The 24,277-nt window shown below is 43.9% G+C and overlaps 2 protein-coding genes across 4 annotated transcripts in view; one reads left to right on the top strand and one right to left on the bottom strand.

Annotated features, from left to right (window-relative positions):
* Nucleotides 1–9,839: 9,839 nt before the first annotated feature.
* EFCAB10 (EF-hand calcium binding domain 10) lies at nt 9,840–19,207 on the top strand. Of its 2 annotated transcripts, none has more exons than XM_045793446.2 (4): nt 9,840–9,989; nt 17,103–17,267; nt 17,378–17,465; nt 19,130–19,207. In XM_045793446.2, the coding sequence occupies exons 1-4, from the start codon at nt 9,881–9,883 to the stop codon at nt 19,164–19,166; spliced, it is 399 nt and encodes a 132-aa protein (XP_045649402.2). In that variant the 5' UTR covers nt 9,840–9,880; the 3' UTR covers nt 19,167–19,207. The 2 variants fall into 2 exon arrangements, with proteins under 2 accessions (XP_045649402.2, XP_087717298.1); XM_087861172.1 differs by having other exon boundaries at nt 18,870–19,207.
* Nucleotides 18,930–24,277, bottom strand: part of RINT1 (RAD50 interactor 1) — a 30,150-nt gene continuing 24,802 nt past the window's right edge. For both annotated transcript variants that reach the window (XM_045793444.2, XM_087861171.1), the window contains exons 13-15: nt 20,609–20,789; nt 20,416–20,534; nt 18,930–19,510 (exon numbers count right to left, since the gene is read on the bottom strand). In XM_045793444.2, coding sequence (XP_045649400.1) covers nt 19,318–19,510; nt 20,416–20,534; nt 20,609–20,789 — 493 coding nt within the window. In that variant the 3' untranslated portion in view covers nt 18,930–19,317. The remainder of the gene's footprint in view (nt 19,511–20,415; nt 20,535–20,608; nt 20,790–24,277) is intronic.

Raw genomic sequence — 24,277 nt, 5'->3', positions numbered from 1 at the left:
TTTCCTGAGTAATCTGGACACCGTGTTGGGGGCTGATAGGGATAAGATAACAATTCTGTCAAGTTATCAGAATGGGGTAAAGGCAGAGCCCCATAGAAGTGAAGCGGACAGGGAGGAAACCATGATTCAGGAGCTTTTCTTTTGGAAAAAAATCAGATGCGTGTTTTGGGTTTTGTTCGTGATTTTTGCAGGTCTTTTGGCTCTGTCCAGCTCAATCAGCTGAGACAAGTCCGCTGTGGGCTAGATGCACAGCGCTGAGCACAGCACTGTCTGCAGAGAGGGCGCCTCGGGGGCGCTCACCTTCAAGCGTGGAGGATGTTCCCGCCAGGTCGACATGGAGCCCAGCACTGTTCAACATTTTAATTAATGAATTGGCATGCACAGTAACCTTGGTGAATTCAAGCCTTGAATACCAACAGACAGATTTGTAGACTGGCTTTTACCTTGGCGGGGCACAAGGGAGGTTTCTGGAGCTGGAAGTGTTCTGTATCTTGACCTGGGAACTTGTTAAATGAATATAATCGTTGGTGAAATATTTAACAGGTTGTAGGCTCAAGATTTGTTCATTTCACTGTGCACTCTGAAGTTGAAAAGTTTACACACAGACGCAAGAAGTAAATGGCAGACTTGGAGGGATCATTGTGTCAGCAGAAAGAAGAAAGTTACGAAGTGGTTTAAGGAGAATACTAATGAGAGGCCCATTTTCACCCCCAAGTCCCCCAGGGACAGTAGGTGCCACAGAGGGGAGGGGGCAGCAATGGGTTGAAAATGGAGAAGGGGGTGGAAAGTGTCACTGGAGGTTGTCGGATCCCTGGGAGCCCCTCACCTCCCCCGTGCAGCCAAGGGACTGCTCTTTCCCTGCCCCCCAGCTGGAAACACAGGGTTATTTTCTAGAAAAACGGAATGGGATATGGAGATTCAGGATTAGGGTTACCAGGCTCAGCAGAGAAAGTTAGCTTGGGGTGGGATGGGGGCTGGGATGAGGCATGAGCTCGTCTCTTCTCATCATAAAATGTAGAATTTTAATTCGTTACTATTTGCGTGTGTTGCTTTGATATTTTTAAAATTTGAGTAAGTACAGTATCAGAGGCCTAAGTAATGGCGGAACATATGGGAGCCATGGGGTAATCGCTCATGTGTGTTCGACAGACTACAGTGTTTGGCTCTGGGCTTGGAAGCTTACAAAGTCTGGAAATAGGACCAGAGAAAAACTGAAAGTGAGCAAATATAATTGATTACAATGACTCCACTTTCTGGAGCTGGTTAAAAATGGAATGCCTGGGCTGCCTTTAAAGGCAGTCCTCCTTCACAGGGGGCCTTTCCCACTGGGCATTTTGTGTCGGCGATACACACGGGTTACGCTGACATTCAGGGGCTTCGTTCTCTCAAACCCTGTATATTTCATGTTTCCTTGGACTTCGAATTTACCGTTAGGGACCCCCTTACAGTTCCAAGGAGCTGTCTTGTTCAACGCCACATGGTTCCTAAAATAGTGACAGGCGTACAATAAATGTGGAATTCAGAAATGAAGCAGTCGGGGCCTGGCCGGCTCAGTCCGTGCAGCATGAGACTCGATCTCAGGGTTGTGGGCTCCAGCCCTATGTTGGGTGTCGAGATTACCTAAAAACAAAAATCTTAAAAAAAAAAAAATGGAGGAGTCAATGGTGTGCGGATAAATATCAAATATCCGGCTTTTGGGGGTGACAGGGGCAGCACTTGCTGATTTCTGTGATGTTAAGACCCCCCACCATGGCCTACCCATTTCAAGCCATCAGCCCAACTTTGCTGAACACAGAGAGCGAGGAGAGGTGCACAGCCGAGTGTTCTGAGCCTGAACAAGTCAGCTCCAGGCCACCCTGATTTTGACCAGTGCAACAGATGTGCTTATGACCAGTAATACTATATTAATTCATGTTAAACTACAGGCAATAATTTAATCCATGAACGAGACCAGAGAGGAGAACTTTGCTGTCACTTAGAAATGACCAACATTCAAGCCATCAAATTTTTTTTTTTTTACTGCTTTTTATTTGTCTTTTAAACTTATTTCTGTGTAAAAAGGGCATTGGGGCAAAGTGGGTATCTTAGTTTCAAAAAATAATAAAGCAATGATCTAGCTTTCTTGTAAAAGCCATCCCCACTCTGTGGGCTGTGCTCCAAATGCTTCATTTGGAAGCTAATATATTCTTCCATTAAAATGTAATATCAAGGGTGATTGGGTTGCAGGACAACCCACAAAAGCCCATTGATCCACAATGCGCTTGAAGTCTGACATCGATGCAGTCGTGTTATTTGGGGAAACGCGTTCTCAGTTTCAGCTAGGGAAGACAGGGTTGTGTGCCCCCGGGGCCGCCATCCGCAGCCAGGAGAGACCACACCCCTTCATCCCACCCTACTATTTGCCAACTGCCTGGAGTGTCAAGACTTCACAATAACTCTGTGAGGTAGGCGAGATCATTGCCCCCATTTCACAGATGAGAAAACCGAAGTTTATGGAGTCAAGTAATTTGGTGAGGACCACACAGCTTGTGAGCAGAAAGCCTTCTGGGAAAGGGTCCTTGATCCCCCAGGTAAATTGTGTGAAGAGTAAATCATCTGAGGTCATCCATCATACAAATAATTTAGAAGCACAAAGAATGTTTTTCATAAATTTTGTTCTGGGCTTCAATTTGTGGACCTAATTCAAGCTTCAACAGAACCAGTTAGTGTGATGGAAGTTAAATTTAGTCTCAGTTTATAAAACGAGGCTCAGTTTATATGATATTCTGAAATACAGAAGTGTCCTCAAAAATGAAACAGAACAGGATTGCCTGGCTGGCTCAGTCAGTAGAGGCATCTTGGGGTCATGAGTTTGAGACCCATGTTGGGTGTAGAGATTATTAAAAAAAAAAAAAAGTGAAACAGGACAGAAAAAGAAAAGAGTTCAGGTAAAAACTAGTGAAATGCAAATGAGGTCTGTGCCTGAGTGAATAGTACTGTACCGGTGTTGATTTCCTAGTTCGATGGTGATGTTCTATGGTTATGTGATGTATTGTCATTGGGAAGAGCCAAAGGAAGGACACGTGGAACTTACTGCCTATTTTGGTTTTTAAGATTTTATTTATTTATTTGAGAGAGAGACGGAGAGTGAACGAGCAAGAGTGCCCGGCGTGGGGCTCGATCCCAGGACCCCGGGATCATGACCTGAGCCGAAGGCAGACACTTAACCAACTGAGCCACCCAGGAGCCCCGAGTCTATAGTTTCTTAAAGCTGCAATACAAAATCTGAAATGTTACCCCAGAAAGTCCTCCAGTAGGAAACCAAGTAGGACAGCCTGTGGACAGAGGCTATGGAGACTCCTGGGTTTAGCCACGATTTCCTCTTCTCATTTTTTTTTTAAAGATTTTACTTATTTATTTGATAGAGACAGCCAGCGAGAGAGGGAACACAAGCAGGGGGAGTGGGAGAGGGAGAAGCAGGCTCCCAGCGTAGTAGCCTGATGTGGGGCTCAATCCCAGAATGCTAGGATCATGCCCTGAGCCGAAGGCAGACGCTTAATGACTGCGCCACCCAGGCGCCCCCTCTTCTTCTCATTTTAACAAGACCGTTATGATAATAATAGCAAACACCTACGTAGCACTTAGTACTACTGGGCACCATTTTTTTAATAGCTTTACATAAGGAGCTCATTTGGTCCTCAAGACATCCCCCTGTGAGATAGATAAATTATCCCCATTATATCCATGGGGAAACTGAGGCAGAGAATTTAGGTGCTTTTGCCCAAGATTGCATAGTTATTAATGGTCAATAGTAAAACTGGATTTTAAAAAGAGGCGGTCTGGGGGCAGAGACCACTACACCACCCTGCCTCACCTGTATTTTCCTGGAAAAATTGTGCTTTATATGATTTTTCCCTCCTTTTTAACAGCAAGTAAAACTCCTAGCTGAGGGGCGCCTGGGTGGCACAGCGGTTAAGCGTCTGCCTTCGGCTCAGGGCGTGATCCCAGGGTCCTGAGATCGAGCCCCATGTCGGGCTCCCTGCTGGGAGCCTGCTTCTTCCTCTCCCACTCCCCCTGCTTGTGTTCCCTCTCTCGCTGGCTGTCTCTATCTCTGTCGAATAAATAAATAAAATCTTAAAAAAAAAAAACCAAAAAACAAAAAAACTCCTAGCTGAGGCATCTCTGACTTCCTCCTGGTTGAAAGAGAAAAAACAGAGAGGGAATCATCCCACGGTCTGTTCTGGCTGCTCAGCTTCCCTCTTACACAGTGCCCCCCAAAACACACACACTGACCGTGAGCTACAAAGCCGAGGGGCACGGGCAGCTTGATGAGTCCGATGCCAAAGCCCGTGCTGCTTATTCTAGTGGCCCCCAGCAGGGTGACCAAGGGCTAAGCTGACTTGGGACTTTCCTAGTTTTATCGTTAAAAGTTTCCCAGAACTGCTCCCTCGGGGTTCCGGGAGAGTTAGCAAGGAGAGTTAGTCACTGTGCTCTAGAACCACCCAGGAAGCTGGTAAAAGCTGTGATGCCTGAGACCGCCCCCCACGCCCCCCCGTCCGCAGAGCGTTTTCATCAGAGCCCCTGCGGGTGAAGGGGCAGACGCTGGGTCTGCTAACGGCTCCCCAGGAGGTGCCGGTGCGTGTCCTGGGTGGGGACGGGCTGTGGGACTATATTCTTGGGACTCCCGAGCAACATTTCTCAGACCTTCGTCGGCTGGGGCCTCCCAGGCGGCCATGAGGCAGGGCGTGAGTCCTGGCCGTCCACCAGGGTCGCCTGGGAGGCCTTTAATGCCCGCCCATCTGGGAATGTAAAATGGTACAGCCACCTTGGAAAACAGTTTGGCAGTTTCTCAAAAAACTGCACTCACCGTATGATCCAGCAGTCCACTCCTAGCTGTTCACCTGAGGGAAATGAAATCACATGTCCCCCAAAGACCCATACACCAGTGTTCGCAGCAGCTCTGTTTGTAATAGCTCCCCGTTGAAGACAATCCAAACGTCTATCAATGGCTGAATGGTTAAACAAATTGTGGTACCCCCATCCCTGGAATCTTAGCACTAGCAAGGAATGAAATATTGCAACAACATGGGCCAATCTCAAAAAATAATTATATTGAGTGAAAGACGCTAAACCAAAAACAAATAAAAACCAAAAACAAAAAAACCCATACTGTATGGTTCCATTTATATAAAATTCTAGAAAATGTAAACTAATCTAGAGTGATAGCTAGCAGGTCAGTAGTTGCCTCGTGATGGGGGGAGCAGGGTAAGAACAGGTGAGAGGGAGGAACTAGAAAGGGACACAGGGAAACTTTTAGGGGTAATAGATATGTTCCTCGTCTTGATTGCAGTGATGGTTTCATGGATATATACGTACATCAAAACTTATCAATGAGTACACCTTAAAAATGTGCGGTTTGTTAAATGTTAACTATACCTCAATCATGCGTTTAAAACAACAACAACAGGGGCACCTGGGTGGCTCAGTTTGTTAAGCGTCTGCCTTCACCTCGCGTCATGATCCCAGGGTCCTGGGATGGAATCCCTGCATCGGGCTCCCTGCTCAGCGGGCAGTCTGCTTCTCCCTCTCCTGCCCTTAACCATGACCAAATTCTCTCTCTCTCTCTCTCTCTCTCTCTCTCAGAAGTAACATCTTTAAAAAGAGAGAGAGAGAGATGGCATCAACAAGGAACAGCTGACTCCACTAGGGGGCATCTGGACACTTCTCTTGAGCATGACGTCCGGGAATTGCAGATTTGGGGCTTTGGCTGCCTGAGGGGTGCTGTGAGCTGGTGCACTGTGCACACGAATGTTGCCAGGCTTGTCAGAACAGAAGACACTCAGCGAGTTAGGAAGACGTCAGCAGGGTCCAGTGTGCTCTCCTCAGCCTGTCAGCCTGACTCCGTAGTCACAGGGCATCAGATTGCTGCATTTCGATGTCAAGGTTCTAGTGACATCGTTCAAAGAGCATATTCAGGGATGGAGTAACCCATGGAGAGTAAATGAAGTTCCTACAGGGAGGCGTCTGGGTGGCTCAGTCGTTAAACGTCTGCCTTCGGCTCAGGTCATGATCCCAGGGTCCTGGGATGGAATCCCTGCATCGGGCTCCCTGCTCAGCGGGCAGTCTGCTTCTCCCTCTCCTGCCCTTAACCATGACCAAATTCTCTCTCTCTCTCTCTCTCTCTCTCTCTCTCTCTCTCTCTCTCTCTCTCAGAAGTAACATCTTTAAAAAGAGAGAGAGAGAGATGGCATCAACAAGGAACAGCTGACTCCACTAGGGGGCATCTGGACACTTCTCTTGAGCATGACGTCCGGGAATTGCAGATTTGGGGCTTTGGCTGCCTGAGGGGTGCTGTGAGCTGGTGCACTGTGCACACGAATGTTGCCAGGCTTGTCAGAACAGAAGACACTCAGCGAGTTAGGAAGACGTCAGCAGGGTCCAGTGTGCTCTCCTCAGCCTGTCAGCCTGACTCCGTAGTCACAGGGCATCAGATTGCTGCATTTCGATGTCAAGGTTCTAGTGACATCGTTCAAAGAGCATATTCAGGGATGGAGTAACCCATGGAGAGTAAATGAAGTTCCTACAGGGAGGCGTCTGGGTGGCTCAGTCGTTAAACGTCTGCCTTCGGCTCAGGTCATGATCCCAGGGTCCTGGGATCGAGCCCTGCATTGGGCCCCCTGCCCGGCGTGAAGCCTGCTTCTGCCTCTCCCACTCCCCCTGCTTGTGTTCCCTCTCGCTGTGTCTCTCTCTGTCAAATAAAGAAAATCTTCAAACAACAACAACAACAAAAAATGAAGTTCCTACGGAGAAGATCAAATGTCTTGAGCTTAGAGCACCAGGCAGAAATCACTGTCTCCAATGGACCACCACACAATCTTCTCTCCCTCCAATGTTCCCTCCAGGAACATTCCTGACATTTTTTAAATAGAGATTTTATTCATTTATTTGAGAGAGAGCGAGAGAGAGTACGAGCCAGGGAGGAGCAGAGGGAGAGAGACAAGCAAACTCCCAGCCAAGCACAGAGCCCCATGCAGGACTCGATCCCACCTCCCATGAGATCATGACCTGAGCCCAAACCAAGAGCTGGATGCTTAATCAACTGAACCACCCATGTGCCCCTTGACATTTTTGACTTTGCTTCTCCTGGACCTTAGGCCAGTCAGTCAAAAGACACCATGACCAGCCCCCTCTGTCTTCTGCTTCCATAACCTTTATCCCCTCTGAAGGGGTCCCTCTCCAATTCAGCCCCTCCACCATTGTCCGGCTTCTGCTGAGCTGAGCCAGAGTCACTTTCCTAAGTGATCACGCACCTTCAGGCAGCCCTGAAAGGGGCAAGCATTTGGGGGGCCATGATTTCAAGGGGGACGCACACATTAGGCTTCGCTGTTTGTTCTTCACCATCACCTCCATCGGGGAACATAAAGCAAGTCCCCAAAGGCAAGATCAAAACACGCTGGAGAGTAAGAGCTAGCCCGCATCAGCAGTTTCAAGTTCTTCCCAGAACCCAACAAGAACCAGGGGTCTGAGCTGGCCCTCGGGCCCACAGGCCCCAGAGTAACGCACTGGGGCTTTGTCGGCTTCGTTCCGTCAGGGCTCTCCAAGCTCTGGATAATTCTGTCAGCAGGACCCCGCAGGCTGCCGGCCGCACCTCTGTGAGGAAAGTACAGCTGGCCTGGATAACGGCCCCTGTCATTCCGTGTGAATCCCAGAGCAGTGCTCTCTTCCATCTCTTCGGCATGTGGGGGTGGGGATTCCACGTATGATCTCGTCAAAGGATTGGGGGGCTACAAAGCTAGCCAAGCACTCTCCTACATCATCCTGAAACAGTCTCCCTCTTAGACAGCCAAGCAGTGCTGCCAATGTGGGCGCACGATGTTCAGACCATCTCCGAGAATGACTCCTCCTCCTTGGAGCGCCTCCTCCAGACTTTGAAGACAAAGAGCCCTGTCCCTCCTCTTTGCTCAAGGCTGTGCCCATCGCCCAACCACTGGCCAGAAAGTCTCCTTCTCAAGGGGGGCCTGACCTCTGAAGATTCGGTTCGTGTCCCCGGCATGCCCGAGGCTACCTTCTGTTTCAGACTTGCTTCAGTCCCCTGGCATTGACTTTCTGTTTCCTCATTTCATGCTCTATTTTTCAATTGCTTAAAACTTATTGTTCTTAAATGCTGAGTACATTTTAAAATTTGTAAAATATATATAAAGTATGAAGAATCATGGTCCATGGGCACCTGTGTACCCACAACTCAGGTAACGAAAAATCATATGACCATTACCTCTGAGGTCCCCAGAATAATCTTCCAAAATCCTATTCCCTTTCCTCTACCCTCCAAGGCAAACACTATGCTGAATTTTGTGTATAATTTCCTTGCATTTCTCAATAGATTTCCTACATATGTTATAATCTGTAAACAATATATTGTTTAGTTCTGTAGGTTTTTTACCTTTATATAAATTGATTTCTACAGTATATATTCTCTGGACAATAGACAATAAGATGCTTTTGAGATTCACCCATGTTGTTGCAAGTGGCTACAATGCATTATTCTATTGTGTAATATACCGCGGTCTTTTAAATCCATTCTTTTTTTTTTTTTAAGATTTTTAATTTATTTGTCAGAGAGAGATAGAGAGAGAAGCAGGCAGAGGGAGAAGCAGGCTCCCCGCTAAGCAGGGAGCCCGATGTGGGGGCCCTGGGATCACACCCAACCAACTGAGCCACCCAGGCGTCCCCAGTCCACTGTATTCTTGATGAACTTTGGGGCTGTTGTCAGTGTTTGCTATTACCAACAGTGCTGCTGTGAACACTCTTGTACCTATATCCTGGTATACCTGTCCAAGAGTTGTTCTCGGGGTGGAATTTCTGGGTCATAGTGCAGAAACATGTTTATATTATCAAGATAATTCCAAATCGTTTTTCCAAAGTGGATATTCCAGTTTATGCTCCCATCATCACTGTTTTGTTGCACTGTATCCTTGCCAACCCTTGATACTGTCCAACTTCCTAACTTTTACCCGTCTGGTACATGTAAACTGGCATTTTCTTGTACTTTTAATTTGTTTACAGGATTGCTGAAGAGGCTGAGAACATTTTCGTATGTTTATTGGCCATTTGTCTTTGCTCTCCTTTAAGCGCCTGTTCTGGGATAACTCTCTGTTGAGCGTAAGAGCACAGGCTTCAGAGCCTGGCCCTCAAGGACAGAAGTCCCAGCCTAGAGTCTAGTTTAGAAGGTACAATGACGATTGAGGAGCGGCCCTCCTAGGCACCTGCATCCCATCTGACTCAGTGACTCTCCCTCAAAACTGTTGTCGGAGGGTCTCTGTCTGATACCATCAGCTCCACGCAGCCTCGTTAAGCAGCAGAGATGTTGGAGCTCAGGATCCCAGCATGCTTCCTGACCCCTTGATCCCGTGGAGAAAACCGACTGTCTTCCTGCCCCGTTGCCCAGGCCTGTGCTGCAGGCCGCTCACACCAAAGATGGTACTTAGGGCTCTCCACTGTACGCTCTATAACCCCACAAGTTCCTTCTGTTATTAGTGCATCCTGTGTTATTAGAACCTGAGGTCTCGTTCATTGGATCAACAAGTACTGAGCTAGGTGCTAGGGACAAAAACAGGAAAAGACAATCAGGCCCAGCCCTCAGACGGGCTGGGGAACCGGACCATCCGCCCACAAGGGACTCTGCACCGGGCGCTCTCAGCCTCCGCGCAGGCCCCACCCCACGCCGCCCCAGGCTTCCCTCTCCGCCGCCAAGTGGAGAACTCCAGGCCCAGGTCGCCCTCTACCGGAGGCGCGTCACAGGACCGCGCCGGGCGGAGGGGGTGGAGCCGTACGTCCACGACCGACGCCGCCTGGTCGCCTAGCGACGCCGCCTGGTCGCCTAGCAACGCCGCCTCGCTGAGCAATGCAGGCAGGCGGCAGCAGGGAGCTGGAAGCCAGAAATTATTTGGAAAAACATCGGATAATGGAGTTGCTGAACTATCTCACCAGTGCCCTCCTCTTTTTCCGGCCAGGTAAGAGTCTTGCCTACCACTCGGCTTTCGGTCCCACCCGCCTCCCTGCCGAGACGGTTCCCAGAAATTCCCAGTACAGCGGTCCCTGCACGCCCGCGCCGTCGGCCCGTTCCCCTCCCCCGCCCCCCACACGCACACTCTCGCGTGCTTGAGCCCTTCTGCCAACGAACGCCGTGGCCCTCAATCAAACGCGTCCTGCTTGAACGGCCTCTTGGTGGCTACCACTGGCCGGGTGCGCGGGACTCACGCAGGTGGGGGCTCGTGGCGGGTGGGCGAGAGGCTCGAGGAACGTCCTCCTTAATACTCCGGGAGCGTGGGCGAGGGCCTGCACTTCAGTGTCCTCTTCTGGAAAATGGGGATAACAGCGAGTTTATGGACTTGTGGGGAAGATTAAATGACTAATATATAAATTAACACTATGCCTGTCAACCAACAGATGTTTCATTTTGATTTTTATAAAAGTATACGGATGGGTTTTAAAAATCAAAAAGCACTCCCAGGCTTATAATGAAAAACAGCACTTCCCTCCCTGTCCCAGATTCCTACTCTACAGGATGATTTCCATCTCCTTTAGATCTTTACCTTGATATTTCTAAATCACAGGCTAGTACTGCTACTTACTAAGGTCCCCCCAATCCCCCAGGTTTAGATTTAACTTTATACTGTGTAAGAGGAAACTTCAGCTCTCTTACACAATGCACGCACCTGTGCTCGAGCACGCACGCACTCACACCTGTTCCCACTCATCCCCACCTTCCCAATAATATTAGAATTCAATTTTGGTGTGACCAGTATTCAGAATTTACATTATTGTTATTATTAGGCAAATATCCACAGCTAATCCATGTAGCATGCTATGATTGCATTTCCTTTGTTGATTTCCCTGAAATTAATACTACATTTCAAATGTTTACTTACATTTTCTGTGTCATTAGCACTGATTCATCAATACCCTCTTTTGGTCACCAGCAGAGATCTCCTCTCAGTAGGAAAGGAGATTCATCCTGTAATCACCACCCCCAATGCATCCCCCAGCTCTCTGTCTTCCTGCTCTGGGCTGGACTGATGGCCCAGCTGCCCCGCTGGATGGCTGTCATTCAGGGGTTTCCCTCTCTCTGACCTTAATCCTCTTCACCCGTCTCCTGTGCTTCCAGCCTGTTCATTTTACGGTGCTTTCGTCTCCCTCTTTTTTGCTTTATCCACCTCCTTCCTCTAAAGGAACATATCTTCTCGTGGCTCCCTGAGAGAGTGTGCTTTGTTCGAGCAGTAAATATTTTGAGAACTTACGTATGTGAAAATGTCTCACCCTACACTCAAACATGATGATGACTAGGGTAGATACAATTCTCGGTTAGAAAATATTGCTCTCAGAATTTGGAGGGCATTGCCCCTTTGTCTAATAATTGCCACTGTTGCTTTGAAGAGTTTGATGTCATGACATCATCAGATTCTTGACCTGTTTAATAGAAGACTTTTTTTTTTGGCCTGGAAGGTTTTAGGATTGTCTTTTTATTTTATCCCTGGTGTTCTAAATGTTTATATGCCTCGAAGTGGGTTTGGTTTTGTTTTTGTCTGTTTTTTCTAATTCACTGTACTTGTCGGTACTTTGGGGTCTTTTTTAATTTGTAGATTTTTTTTCTGTTTCCTGCTTCTTTCCTGGCCTTTTTCTCTCGAGCTCTTTATGATGTCAACCAATGTAGTATCTCGAGGATTTGTTTTTTCCTTTAACATAAAAGGCTTTGGACTGGTCTGGCAAAAACAATTCTCTAGAAGGCATGGTGGGGGAAGAGAATATAAGATACAGACAAATTTTCTTAGTAGAGGATAGGAAGGGGAAGTCTGGTAGTAGTTACAAGGTTAATAATGTAATCCCATCACATTCATAATTTAAATAATTATCAATGTAAGAAACTGAGATGCTGTTACCCCCTGTAACAATGTGAACTTTTTTTTTTTAAAGATGTTATTTATTTGAAAGAGAGCTCGCACAAGCAGGGGGGAGGGGCAAAGGGGGAAGCAGACTCCCTGCTGAGCAGGGAGCCTGATGAGGGACTCAATCCCAGGACCCTGAGATCATGGCCCAAGCTGAAGGCAGACTCTTTTTTTTTTTTTTTTTTTAAAGATTTTTTATTTATTTATTTGACAGAGACAGAGTCAGCCAGTGAGAGAGGGAACACAAGCAGGGGGAGTGGGAGAGGAAGCAGCAGGCTCATAGCAGAGGAGCCTGATGTAGGGCTTGATCCCACAACGCCGGGATCACGCCCTGAGCCGAAGGCAGACGCTCAACCGCTGTGCCACCCAGGCGCCCCTGAAGGCAGACTCATAACCGACTGAGCCACCCAGGCGCCCCACTATGTGAACTTCTTGAAACATCTCTACAAACTCCAAAGGGGGTGGGGAGGGGCAGGGAAAAGGTGAAGAAATACTGAGGAGAAGCTAGGGAAGGGTTTGGCTGGCATCCAGGGTACAGGGCAATGCCTCTCCAAGTTCCCTGCCCGGATCCTCCTAATGGCAGAGAAGAGGGGACTTGTAACTTTGGTGTCTGAGACCTTAGCCTGATGTTGCCTGACAAGTTTCTTTCGAGGCACCTGTTCTTACCATCAAGATTTACAAGTTTTGTTCTTCTGTAGATATCTCCATTTCTTATTATAAAAGTTTCATATTACTCACCAGAGTGTGATTGATTCTCAGGAAGAAACGCTATCTTTACCTTGGGTCTTACGAAGCCTCTGGCATTATGACACGTATCCCAGTTTGAAAAGCTTGAATCTTAAGGGATTTATGGAAAATAAGACTAGACAGTTTGATTGCCTTACTACTGTTCAGAGAACAAGTCTACAATCCCACATCCTCAACTCCAAAATTCTATCTGAAAACCAACAGATTTTCATAACTCATTTAACAGCAAAACCTAACATAACCTGAAGTCACTCGGTAGGAAAACGTGTCACTTCCCAGTGACAATTCTGTGCTATGGAGGGAGGGAGTATAAATGCTTAGGGGAGGCCTTTAATAAAGGAGACAGTTATAGTAACCCAGATGAGAGATGCTGCTGTGGGAATGGTTAAGTGAGGATAAGAGATCTTTGAGAGTTATGGAGGAGAAAAACTCAATAGAGACGATAAAGGTTGATTAGGTTTGGGGCTTCCAGATGCTTCCCATATTTGAGTTAGTAGAGTGTGGTAAAGCCTGCAAATTCTAGGGAGCACATTGCCGCGATTCATACTAGCTGTGGGTCTTGGGGAAGTGATTGTTATGAAGAATACCAGGCACATAGTGAGGGCTCAGTAATTATTAGCTGCTGTTACTGAGATGTGAACTTGAGGTTTTGTTTTCCTTGAAACATTGATTGTCATTATCAGCTGAGCTTTATATAACAGGTTGTTAGTAACATTTGGATCTTCCCTTCATGTTTTATTTTGTAATTTTTTTAAAGATTTATTTATTTATTTGAGGGGGAGGGAGTGCACGAGCAAGGGGAGGGGCAGAGGGAGAGAGAGAATCTCAAGCAGACTCTGAGTCCAGGGCAGAGTCTGACAGGGGGCTTGATCCCAGGACGCTGAGATCATGACGTGAGCCATACTCAAGAGTTGGATGCTCAACCAACTGAGCCAGCCAGGCGCCCCCCTTCATGTTTTAAAAAGTTACATCTTTAGGGGCGGCTGGCTGCCTTAGTCAGTGGTGCATGCAACTCTTGTGCTTGGGGTTGTAAGTTCAAGCCCCCTGTTGGGTAGAGAGATTACTTAAAAAAATATTTCTTCAAAGTTAATATCTTCATTATTTCTGTTTTAAGTATTTAAAAAACATTTTTAGAAGCAGGCAGAGCGGGGTGCCTGGGTGGTTCGGTCACTGACTGTCTGCCTTCAGCTCAGGTCATGATCCCAGGGTCCTGGAATCCAGCCCCAAGTGCGGCTCCCTGCTCAGCAGAGAGCTTGCTTCTCCCTCTGCCCCTCCCTCCCTGCTTGTGTTCCCTCTCTTGCGATCTCTCTCTGTATCAAATAAATAAATAAAATCTTTAAAAAAAGAAAAGCAGGCAGAGTATAAATTATAGACTCCAGACATAAACATTATAGCATCTTATGTAGTCTAAAGGATATACAGTAAAAATCCTTCATCAGAGAAAGACACCAAGTTCCATTAGCCTTGTTTACTTTATCCTTTAAAAGTAGTGAATTGAAATTCAAATTTGGCCTTTCTCTCCTTCTGAATTTGATAAGCAGTTCAGAGAGAAGTGACAGAAGACTACATACATGATGTGATTGCCTTTAGTAACCCATTTGTTTCTATCGTCTGTTAAAATTTGTACAAAAAGGCACAAGAGAGATCTAAAAACATAATCACAATGTGTGGATGCCATTTGAATAAGTGTTTACATTCACTTTTACTTTTTAAATTTTCTTTACTATTTTTAAAGATTTTATTTATTTGAGAGAGAGAATGTGCATGAGTAGGGGGAGGGGGAGGGGCAGAAGGAGAGGGAGAAGCAGGCTCCCTGCTGAGCACGGAGCCCAACATGGGACTCGATCCCAGGACCCTGAGATCATGACCTGAGCTGAAGTCAGATGCTTAACTGACTGAGCCACCCAGGTGCCCCTTCTTTTTTTATTTTTAAAAAGTGTTCACAATTCATTAAATTTGTAAGACAACCTGATACCATAAGACTCCTAGAAGAAAACACAGGGAAGAAGCTCCCTGACACAGGTCTTGGCAATGATTTTTCAGATGTGACACCAAAACACAACAAGATAAAAAAAAAAAAAAAACAACTGGGGCTACATCAAACTTGAAAGCTTCTGCACCACAAAAGAATGAATCAACCAAATGAAAAGGCAGCCTATAGAATGGGAGAAAATATTTGCAAACTATGTATCAGTTAAGATCTAAAATGTATAAAGAACTCCTACAACTCAATAGCAAAATATCTGACTTAAAAATGGGCAAGGCAGGGTGCCTGGCTGGCTCAGTCAGGATAGCACCAGACTCTTGATCTTGGGTCATGAGTTTGAGCCCCACGCTGGGTGTAGAGATTATTAAAATAATAATAATAATAATATAACCTTAAAAAAATGGGCAGAGGAACTAAATAGACATTTTTCAGAAGAAGATATACAATGGCCTGCAGGTACGTAAAAAGATGTCTAACATCACTGGTCATCCGGGAAACGCAAGTCAAATCCACAATGAGATACCGCGTCACATCTCTTAGAATGGCTAGTATCAAAGGCAAAGATAACAAATCAGAATGTGGAGAGGAAGGAACCCTCGTGCTCTGCTGGAAGGACTGTGAATTGGTGCAGCCACTGTGCAAAACAGTGTGGAAGTTGCTCAAAAAAAAAAAAAAAAAATCAGAACTGCTGTGCGCTCCAGCGCTTCCGCTTCCGGGTGCGTGTCCGAAGGGAGTGAAAACAGGATCTGAAAGAGAGAGCTGCACTCTCATTTTATTGCTGCATAATTCCCAACAGCCAAGAGGTGGAAATAGCCTAAGTGTCTACAGATGAATGCATAATGAAGATGTGGTATATTTATACAACGGAATATTATTCAGCCATAAGAAAGAAGGAAATCCTGCCATTTGCAACATGGATGCCCTTTGAGGATATGCTAAGTGAGCGAAGTGAGACAAGACAGATACTGCATGCTGTCACTTATGTGGGGAAACTAAAAATGCTGGGTTAAAAACAGAGTAGAATGGGGAGTGGCGGGGGAGCAGGAGAGCTGCTGTTGGGGGCACGTACCTGCAACTAGTAGGTGAGTCTTGGAAACTGAATGCACAGCATAGTGCTTACAGACAGTAATACTGTATGAGAAACATCAAACTTGCTGAGAGAATAGATCTTAATTATTCCTGCCCCAAAAAAGAAATAATTATGTGATGTAATAAAGGTGTTAGCTAATACTACAGTGACAGTCATTATGCAAAATATACATGTATCGAATCAACATGTTATGTAAACTTATGCTACATGTCAGTTATATCTCAAAAGAAATCCTTATCTTTTAGATACATGTTCAAATATTTATTAATGAAATATTATTGCTGCAATTTACTTCAAAATAATACAGGAAGAGGGGACCCGGATGAGATGATGGTGAAATGAGACTGGCCACAAATATAAACAGTTAAAGTTGGTTGATGGGTTCATTACACTTTCTTACTTTTTTATATTTATGAAATTCTCAAGAAAAAGTCTTTTTTTTTTTTTAAAGATTTTATTTATTTATGAGAGAGGGAGAGCAGGAGTAGGAGCTGAGGGAGAGGGACAAGCAGACTTGGTGCTGAGTGCTGAGCCCGACGTGGGGCTTGAACTCACGACCCTGAGATCATGACCTGAGCTGAAATTACGAGTCAGACACTTAACCGACTGAGCCATCCAGGCGCCCCAAAAAGTCTTTTTTAAAAATATTTTATTTATTTGACAGAGAGCACGAACAGGGGGAGCAGCAGGCAGGCAGATGGACAAGCAGACTCCCCACTGAGCAAGGAGCCCTACGCGGGACTCAGTCCCAGGACGCTGGGATCATGACCTGAGCTGACGGCAGACTGTGTGTGTGTGTGTATGTAGTGAGTGGCACTCATCATCTAAGCTGCTCCATCTTAACCTCTTTTGGCTTCACCATAACTGACCTGCATTATTTCTGGAAAGATGGATCTTTTTTCATCTTTCATGTTGCTTAAATGAAAGATAACTTACTTATCCAAAATACTGCTTTTATGTTAGAAGTGAACATTTCATGCTTCCTAACTGGAAGACTATATTAATCTAAGAGTCTGTTTTTATTTACATTTATCCCTTCTTTTAGCTGGCTGCCTTCTTCCATGCATCACGCTGTACCTTTTTTTTTTTTTTTTTTTTTTGGTTTTTGACACTCGTCTGCAAATTAGAACCACCTGAGGAGCTTTTCAAAAAATGCCCAGGTCCCATATCTTGGATAGAGCACTTTATATATGTAATTAATTGTCTAATGTCTTGTTTTTCTTGTAAGCAAGGTCTATGACCCCAGTGCCTAGTACAGTACCTTGAACTTGGTTATTTAATAATTGTTAAATGACTATTTCCATTTGTGATATATCTTAATTTTATATCAGGAAGAATTGGAACTATTCTTTTACAGAAAAACCAAGAGAGTATTTAATATCTGTATTGGAACGACTGAGAATTGCCAAGATAACGGGCGTGGCTTTCCCTTTCTTTATGGATCACTCTAACATTGTGTCTATGTTTGAGATGATGGACACTTCAAATAAAGGCACCATATCGTTTGTGCAGTACAAAGAAGGTCAGTACCATCTACCCACTGAAGTAATAGTTTGTGCTCACTCCTGAACTTTCCCTAGTTGAAAATAATGCTCACTTGTAAATTTTCCTTTCTTCTCATTGATTTTACAGGTCTAAAAACCCTGGGTCTGTTGAATGAAGATGAAGTTTTAAAAGACGATGGACATGCAATAACTTTGGAAAAATTCAGAGCTGAAGTGTAAGTTTATTTTTACATGGCTGATATTTAAATGACATGACATGACTTTGAAGTACAATGAATACCTACCTTTTGACAGAAACATTTCATTCCCTTGAAACTTTCAGCTGTCTAGAAAGCAAGGAGTGACAGTCAAGTCTGGAATTAGGAAGTTTGGGGGCAGCTTCATTCTTTTCTCAGTGGGAAAGCCCAGCAGTTCTCAAAGAATGAGGGAGAGAAGCCCCAGTCTGCTAGAACTAACAGAAAAGCTTTGAGCCCAATACACTAGTTGGAAAATCTCTCTATAAGATATGGAGCAATAGGGGCGCCTGGGTGGCACAGCAGTTTAGCGTCTGCCTTCGGCTCAGGGCGTGATCCCGGCGTTATGGGATCGAGCCCTACATCAGGCTCCTCCGCTGTGAGTCTGCTTCTTCCTCTCCCACTCCCCCTGCTTGTGTTCCCTCTCTCGCTGGCTGTCTCTATCTCTGTCAAATAAATAAATAAAATCTTAAAAAAAAAAAAAAAGATATGGAGCAATAAAGGTTCTCTCGGAGTATTTCCTTAAAGTTATTTATCACCAAGTACATGTTTATCGATAGTATAGGTTGTGGGTCCCTGGCTGGCTCAGTCAGTAGAGCATGTGACTCTTGATCTTGGGGTCGTGAGTTCAAGCCCCATGTTGGGCATAGAGCTTACTTCAAAAAAAACAAACAAAAAAAAAAACAGTATAGGTTGCATGCCAGCCTGACAATTTTCGATTTGAGGCATTATAGCTTGAAAAGTACTAACTAAATGCTAAGTCAGAATAAAAAAAAAGGAATGAAATTTAATAGTTGTAGAAGGCTTCTAACAATGTAACTCAATTCCTTTAAATATTTTGTTCTCTGAGGATTTATTAATCAAGAAATCATTATGTAACAGAGTCCAGAGGCAAGGAAATGTCGGAGGGGGAAAAAAAGCTAAAGATTCCCATCTCATTATCACTTACATAAATATTAAATAAAAACTGTTTAGTTCCCATCCTTACCCCAGGGGAAAGACTGAAACACAGTGCTCTGGCCTGAAACGTTTCATCCAAAAGAAAAGGCTGCCCACTGTCATAGGGAATGGAGCTAGGAAGGATTTTATTTATTTATTTATTTTTAAAGATTTATTTATTTATGAGAGACAGTGAGCGCGCGGGGGTAGGGCAGCAGAGCGAGAGGGAGAGCGAGAATTGTGAGCAGACTCCCCACTGAGCGTGGAGCCCAATGCACGGGGCTGGATCTCTCAACCCTGAGATTGTGACCTAAGCTGAAACCAAGAGTCCAACGCTCATCCGACTGAGCCACCTAGGCACCTATAGGAAGGATTTTAAATGTAAGGACATTTGTGGAAAATGAGAGCAATTCTGTTTTAGTCACCATCTCATATGTTTTCTTACAGGAAATACCGTGAATTTCCAAACCAAATACAGGAACTTCAATTATAAACATGCATTCTAAATTGATTTTTTAAAAATTTATTTGCTGTGTTTGATTATCTACAATAGTCTCCCTTAATTAGCAAAGGAAATTGAAAATTCGTTGTGATTTATTATCTCTGCTCTTGTATCCTATTCAACAGACATACTTAGCATTTCTATTTGTAAATGGAATTACTCTGAGTATTCCTGGCTTCTGAGTTTTCTGTTTTTGTTTTCTTAGGAACAAGAGGACTGAGGAAATATGGTCAGCATTTTAATAACACCATAAGTCCAAGATAATAAATGATTCTATAAAGTTTTCAGTTGTCCAGTTTCATTAATTCAGAACGTCATCATATAACTTGAAATCCAGCTGGCTTCCTCTTTGTTAAAAACAAAAACAAAAACTAGAAAACAAAAAAGGATGCATTACTTTCCAGTGTTAGGCCAGTTTGTCCTCAGATTAAGTAGAATTTCAACATCTTGTTGAGCCAGTTTGTAAATTCCAACTTCATTTAGTGCCGCCGTGGCGGAAGGTCGCCCTGCAGCGGTCTGCAGCACATCTTTCAGAAGTAGGGCAGAACCAATGTTCAGGTTCAGAACAATACAGGCTTCTTTCACACTGTTGGAAAAAAAAAAAAAAGGCAGAAGGGAAATGAGATATCCATTATCTGTATCATCCACACTATTCCATAATATTTTCATTTTCAGAAACTAAACAGCCTCCCTGCACTGCTAGTCCAAATGCCCTCTATGAAAAGTATGTATGGATTTCTTATTTGGCTCTTTTAACACATTAGGACTATGTATTTGTACAGTGTTTATATTTCATTAGGTTACTATAGTGTAATAGGACCATTGTTTTCAACGTATATCTATTACTTCCCAAAATATAATGGTGATACTAACATAACAGCCTATTAAATGTAGCTAAGACCTTAGCTAGATTAGAATATGGAAAGAGAAACAAAAAATTCAGGTAACTTACTAAAATAAGCAAAAATAAATCTTTCATTTTATAATAACTTTAAAAGGAATACTTTATAATCTCAAATTCCTCCCCAATAATTTAAATTTTAAATCAATAATTTCTAAAAATACTCCTCTAAGACTTTATCTTACATACACTTATAGTTATGCTTAGAACCAAATTTAATACTAGTTAAGAAAACAAATCTTCAGGCCTGGCCTACTTTAGGTACTAAGCATATTTTTAATTTCTTTCACTTGAATATGGCAGAATTGCACTCGTTTGCATTTTCTCTCTCCAGTAACAGGCAAATAGCATTAAACCAAATGCAAGAAGCAAAAAGCCCAACACATAATTTAGATCCAGTTCTGATAAATTTGGGGGGTCATGAATCACAGATTATCTGGGTACACAGTGCATGTTTTAAAATTTCAACTGATGCTCTATTTATCCCACCAAACATCACTGGAATCCGAGAGTTAGGAAAAAAAAAAAAAGGAATCCACCTCCTCTGAACACTTGATCCATTAGCAGTCACTGTTAAATATTGAGCTTACTGTTTAAAATAATTTTCCGGTCTCTTGCAATAGTGGGAGAACAAGGGGAAGAGATTCCGGGTCATATCAAACTGCAGCTGAGCCGCTCCTCCTTCATTGAAGTGATTAGCGAGAATGATCTGAAACAAAGAGCAGTTTGTGTAGCGGTCGCCGTGGGCCTCACGGCCCTCCCACGCGGTCTGCTCTTACTTACTTCTTGGTAGATGTATACGTCCAGCTTCTCCACAAGCATTTGCCAGAAAATTTTAAACAAGGAAAAGCAGAGCTGCTGCTCCAGCTGAAGGGAGCGGTCTCTGATGGTGAGCAGGAGTGGGCAGGCCGAGCTGGACAGGGACATCACCGCCTGCTCGGCCTGCGACGGCAAGGACAGCCACCTGCAAGACACAAGAGCGGCACGGCCTGTGGCACCTGAAGTTGGACTGAAAGATTTTCAAACTTGGTGTTTTTAAAGATTTAACAGATCCTTTTGAATTCCAGGAAGTGCATTTTGGATAAGAAATGATGTACAGCCCAGCATGAAAAGCTGTCTCAGAAAATAAATATATTTGGGGCGCCTGGGTGGCTCTGTCAGTTAAGCGTCTGCCTTCGGCTCAGGTCATGGTCCCGGAGTCCTGGGATCGAGTCCCCGCGTCGGGCTCCCTGCTCAGGGAGGAGTCTGCTTCTGCCTCCCCCGTTTATGCTCTCTCACTCCCTCTCGCTCAAATGGATAAGTAAAATCTTAAATAAATAAATTTATACTTTAGTTCTATATTAAATATTCTGAGGATGATACATAGTTTTTTTAAATCCCCCAATTTTAATATGACTTACTGATATAAAACAGGCAAATTGTAACCCGTATTAGCATTTAAGACATCAGCTAACTTCGTGACCTGATTTTCAGCAAAATCACAGGGACTGAAAACACTTCCACACTAATTATGAATACTGTGTGACAAGGACTGTCCTCACCCAGTACACCGTGCGGCAAAGCTAACAGAGACGTGCACACAGAGCCAGGACGGGGCGGGGAGGGGGGAAGGGTACAAGGTGGGCACAGGATACTACAGGAGCACCAGGCTTTGTAAAGTGGGTGACAGGCCCTTCAACCCCAAGTCACACACCAGCTCTGGACTTACTGATACACCTGAAGGCTCGATTATGATCCATTTATTCAAGAATGTCTGAATATATTTTGGAAAGATTTCCATCAAAAGGTCAAAGTTTGTAGTACAAAGGGCCAAATTCTGCTGTCTAGACACCTTGGAAATCTGACTGTATATATCCTCTTTCGATTTTTTTTAAGTTTTTATGTTAATCACCAGTGCTTATCACAAGTGCCCTCCTTAATGCCCATCACCTATTTCACTCACTCCCCCACCCACCTCCCCTCTGGTGACCATCAGTGTGTTCCCCATAGTTAAGAGTCTGGTTCTTGATTTGTCTCTGTTTCCCCCTGTGCTCATTTGTTTTGTTGTCTTAAATTCTACATATGAGTGAAATCATATGGTATTTATCTTTCTCTGACTTATTTCACTTAGCATAATATTCTCTAGGTCCATCCATGTCTTGCAAATGGCAAGATTTCATTCTTTTTTATGGCTGAATAATATTCCATTATAGTATATATTCCTTTATATATATACACACATAAATACACACACATATCCATACGTATATATGGATAAAGATATATATCCATTCATCAGTTGATGGACACTTCAGATGTTTCCATGATTTGGCTATTCTAGATAATACTGCTATAAACATTGGGGTGTATTCATTCCTTTGAATTAGTGTTTTTATGTTGTTTGGGTAAATACCTGGTAGTGCGATTGCTGGATCATAGGGTCTACTTTTAACTTTTTGAGGAACCTCCATACTGTTTTCCATAACGGCTGCACCAGTTTGCATTCCCACCAACAGTGCACAAGGGTTCCTTTTTCTCCACATCCTTGCCAATACCTGTTGGTTCTTGTTTTTGATTGTAGCCATTCTGACAGGTGTGGGGTGATAGCTCATGGTGGTGTTGATTTGCATTTCCCTGATAGTGATGCTGAGCGTCTTTTCATGTGTCTGTGGGCCATGTGGATGTCTTCTTTGGAGAAATGTACGTATCTTCTGCCCTGTTTTTTTGTTTGTTTTTTAAAGTAAGCTCCAGGCCCAGCATGGAGCCTAACACAGGGCTGAGATCAAGAGTCAGACATTCAACTGACTATGCCACCCAGGCGCCCCTGTCCATTTTTTAATTGGACTATGTACTTTTGGAGTGTTGAGTTTTAGAAGTTCTATATATATTTTGGATATATAACCCTTTATCAGATATGGATTTGCAAATACCTTCTTCCATTCTGTAGGTTGCCTTTTAGTTTTGTGGACTGTTTCCTTCGCTGTACAGAAGCTTTTTATTTTGATGTAGTCCCAATAGTTCATTTTTGCTTTTGTCTCCCTTGCCTCGGGGGACCTATCTAGAAAAAAGTTGCTATGGCCAATGTCTGAGTCACTGCCTGTGCGCTCTTCTAGGATGTTTATGGTTTCGGGTCTCACATTTAGGTCTTTCATCCATTTTGAATTTATTTTTGTGTACGGTGTAAGAAAGTGGCCCAGTTTCATTCTTTTCCATGTTGCTGACCAGTTTTCCCAACACTGCTTATTGAGGAGACTGTCTTTTTCCCATTTTTCTTTCCTGCTTTGTCGAAGATTAACTGACTGTATAATCATGGATTTATTTCTGGATTTTCTATTCTGTTCGATCTATGTGTCTATTTTTGTGTCAGTAATGTACTGTTTGGATGTCTGTAGCTTTGTAAAATAACTTAAGGTCTGGAATCAGGATGTTTCCAGCTTCAGTTTTTTTTTTCAAGATTGCTTTGGCTATTTGAGGTCTTTTGTGGTTCCATACAAATTTTAGGATTGTTCTAGTTCTGTGAAAAATGCTGTTGGTATTTTGATAGGGATTGCATTAAATGTGTAGATTGGTCTAGGTAGCACTGACATTTTAACTATGTTTGTTCTTCCAATCCATGAGCATGGAATGTCTTTCCATTTCTTTGTGTCCTCTTCAATTTCTTTCACCCATGCTATAGTTTTCAGAGCACAGGTCTTTCACCTCTTTGGTTAGGTTTTTTCCTGGGTTATCTTATTATTTTTGGTGCAATTGTAAATGGGATGGTTTTCTTAATTTCTTTTTCTGCTTCATTATTGGTGTATAGAAATGCAACAGATTTTTGTACGTCGCGTATCCTGTGACTCTGCTGAATTCATTACCAGTTCTAGCAGGTCGTTGGTGGAGTGTTTCAGGTTTTCTACATACAGTATCAGGTCATCAACAAATAAAGTTTTACTTCTTCCTTACCTATCTGTATGCCTTTCTTTTTGTTGGCGGATTGCCATGGTTAGGACTTCCAGTATTAGGCTGAATAAAGTGGTGAGAGTGGACATCCCTGTCTTGTTCCTGACCTTAGGGGGGGAACCTCAGTTTTTCCCCATTGAGGATGATGTCACTGTGGGATTTTCATATATGGCCTTTATTATGTTGAGGTATGCTCCCTCCAAACCCACTTTGTTGAGGGTTTTTATCATGATGAATTTTGTACTTTGTCAAATGTTTTTTCTGCATCTATTGAAATGATCATATGGTTATCCTTTCTCTTATTGATGTGATGTGTCACGCTGATTAATTTGCAAATACTGAACTACTCGTGCAACCCAGGAATAAATGCCACTTGATTGTGGAGGATGATTTCTTTTAATGTACTGTTGGGTTTGGTTTGGTAATATTTTGTTGAGGATTTTTGCGTCTGTATTCATCAGGGAGATTGGCGTGTAATTCTCTTTTTTTGTGGTGCGTTTTCTGGTTTTGGTATTGGTATGGAATGAATTA

Source organism: Ursus americanus, chromosome 3, assembly GCF_024610735.1.
Source record: "Ursus americanus isolate L20-20 chromosome 3, mUrsAme1.1.p, whole genome shotgun sequence".
NCBI lineage: Eukaryota > Metazoa > Chordata > Mammalia > Carnivora > Ursidae > Ursus > Ursus americanus.
The sequence above is the reverse complement of the archived record's forward strand: the minus strand, read 5'-3'. Positions and strand labels throughout refer to the sequence as shown.